At 54.8% G+C, this 1,525-nt stretch overlaps 1 protein-coding gene across 1 annotated transcript in view; it reads right to left on the bottom strand.

The window, feature by feature from the left end:
* Positions 1–1,525, bottom strand: part of DYNC2I1 (dynein 2 intermediate chain 1) — an 88,022-nt gene that overhangs the window by 31,639 nt on the left and 54,858 nt on the right. The window contains 1 exon segment of the mRNA XM_014586034.1: positions 866–968. Coding sequence (XP_014441520.1) covers positions 866–968 — 103 coding nt within the window.

Raw genomic sequence — 1,525 nt, 5'->3', positions numbered from 1 at the left:
CCCACGCCGACGCCGCAAACATGGCCACGGGGCACACGCTGACGCTGCGAATACGAACACGGGGCACACACTGACGCTGCGAACAGGAACATGGGGGACGTGCTGGCACTGTGAACATGGGGGACATGCTCACGCTGCGAACACGGGGAACATGCTGACGCTGTGAACATGGAGGACACGTTGACGCTGCAAACACGGGGACACACTGACACTGTGAACACGAACATGGGGCACACACTGACGCTGCGAACACGAACATGGGGGACACGTTGACACTGCAAATACGGAAACACACTAACGCTGCGAACACGGGGGCACACTGACACTGCGAACACAGGGACATGCTGACACTGTGAACATGGAGGACACGTTGACGCTGCGAACACGGAGACACGCTGACACTGCGAACACGGGGACACACTGACACTGCGAACACGGGGACATGCTGAAGCTGTTAACACAACACGAAGAACATGAGGACAGGTGGAAGCATGTGCCCAAGCAACAGGAGTGAGACAAACTAAAATGCTCTATTTCCTAAAAGAAAACCACATCAAAACCCCATGATGAGGGACCAGCAGTCAGCGTAATGTCACTGGACTCCCATGTAGTTGACTGTGGTTCGAGCCCCGGACCCGGTGGCTTAAACTCACGCCGGGGGCGCGGGTGTGCGTGCCCAGGATCCCGAGAGGAGAATGGAGGAGAAGGGATTGCGGCGTGGCCATCCCCCCAGGGGGTGATTTCTCGCTTTCTGTCTCTCTGTCTTTCCAGTGAGTACACGTGCCCTATAGCGAAAACCTCTTTTAAAAAACAAACAAAACAAAACAAAAAATGATGCCCCCGGTGGATCTCCCTGTGCACCTACTTTTGCTTCAGGGCCTGAGTCCGACTCTTTTGACGGTGCGAGGCTGTTGCAAAGTCCACAAAAATCCCACAAACGGGCGTCCTGGAAGCAGGAGTGTCTGCGTCTGCACAGGAGAGAAGAGCTGCTCTGACACCAGCACACTTCTCGGCGACGACGACGAGACCAAGTGAACCTCCAGAGGCACGCGGCACGGCTGCGTGGGGACCTTCCGTTCACCGAGCCACGTGGCTCCTCCGGACACCAGAAGGACGGTCAGCACCGGCCGCGGCACCGAAGAGGCCTATTCTGCTAATTCATCCAAGACTTTAAAGTGACAAACAAAATTTGCTGTTTATCTATTGTGCGAGAGGTCCTCAGAAGATTGTAGGAGGGGCTGGCAGGTGGCAGGTGGTTAAAGGCGCTGGGTCCCCACATGGTCGGCTGCAGTTTGAGTCCCGGACCCGGCAGCTTGCTTTCTCCCTTTCCCTTTCTCTCTCTGATCAAATCAAAAAAACAATAACAAACAGAATAAGTAATACTTTTAAAAAGCAGTTTGTGGAAAGTGAGCATTATGTGAAAACTGTGGGCGGACCTCAGACGGCGTGCACCAGAGTAAACTTGCGCTTGCTCTGCCTCCCCACTCTCACAGCCCCTTGTAGGTGCCGTCACACTGCTCCGCTT

This window comes from Tupaia chinensis, unplaced genomic scaffold, assembly GCF_000334495.1.
Source record: "Tupaia chinensis unplaced genomic scaffold, TupChi_1.0 Scaffold000110_1, whole genome shotgun sequence".
Taxonomy (NCBI): Eukaryota; Metazoa; Chordata; class Mammalia; order Scandentia; family Tupaiidae; genus Tupaia; species Tupaia belangeri.
This window is presented reverse-complemented; position numbering and strand designations above follow the sequence as displayed.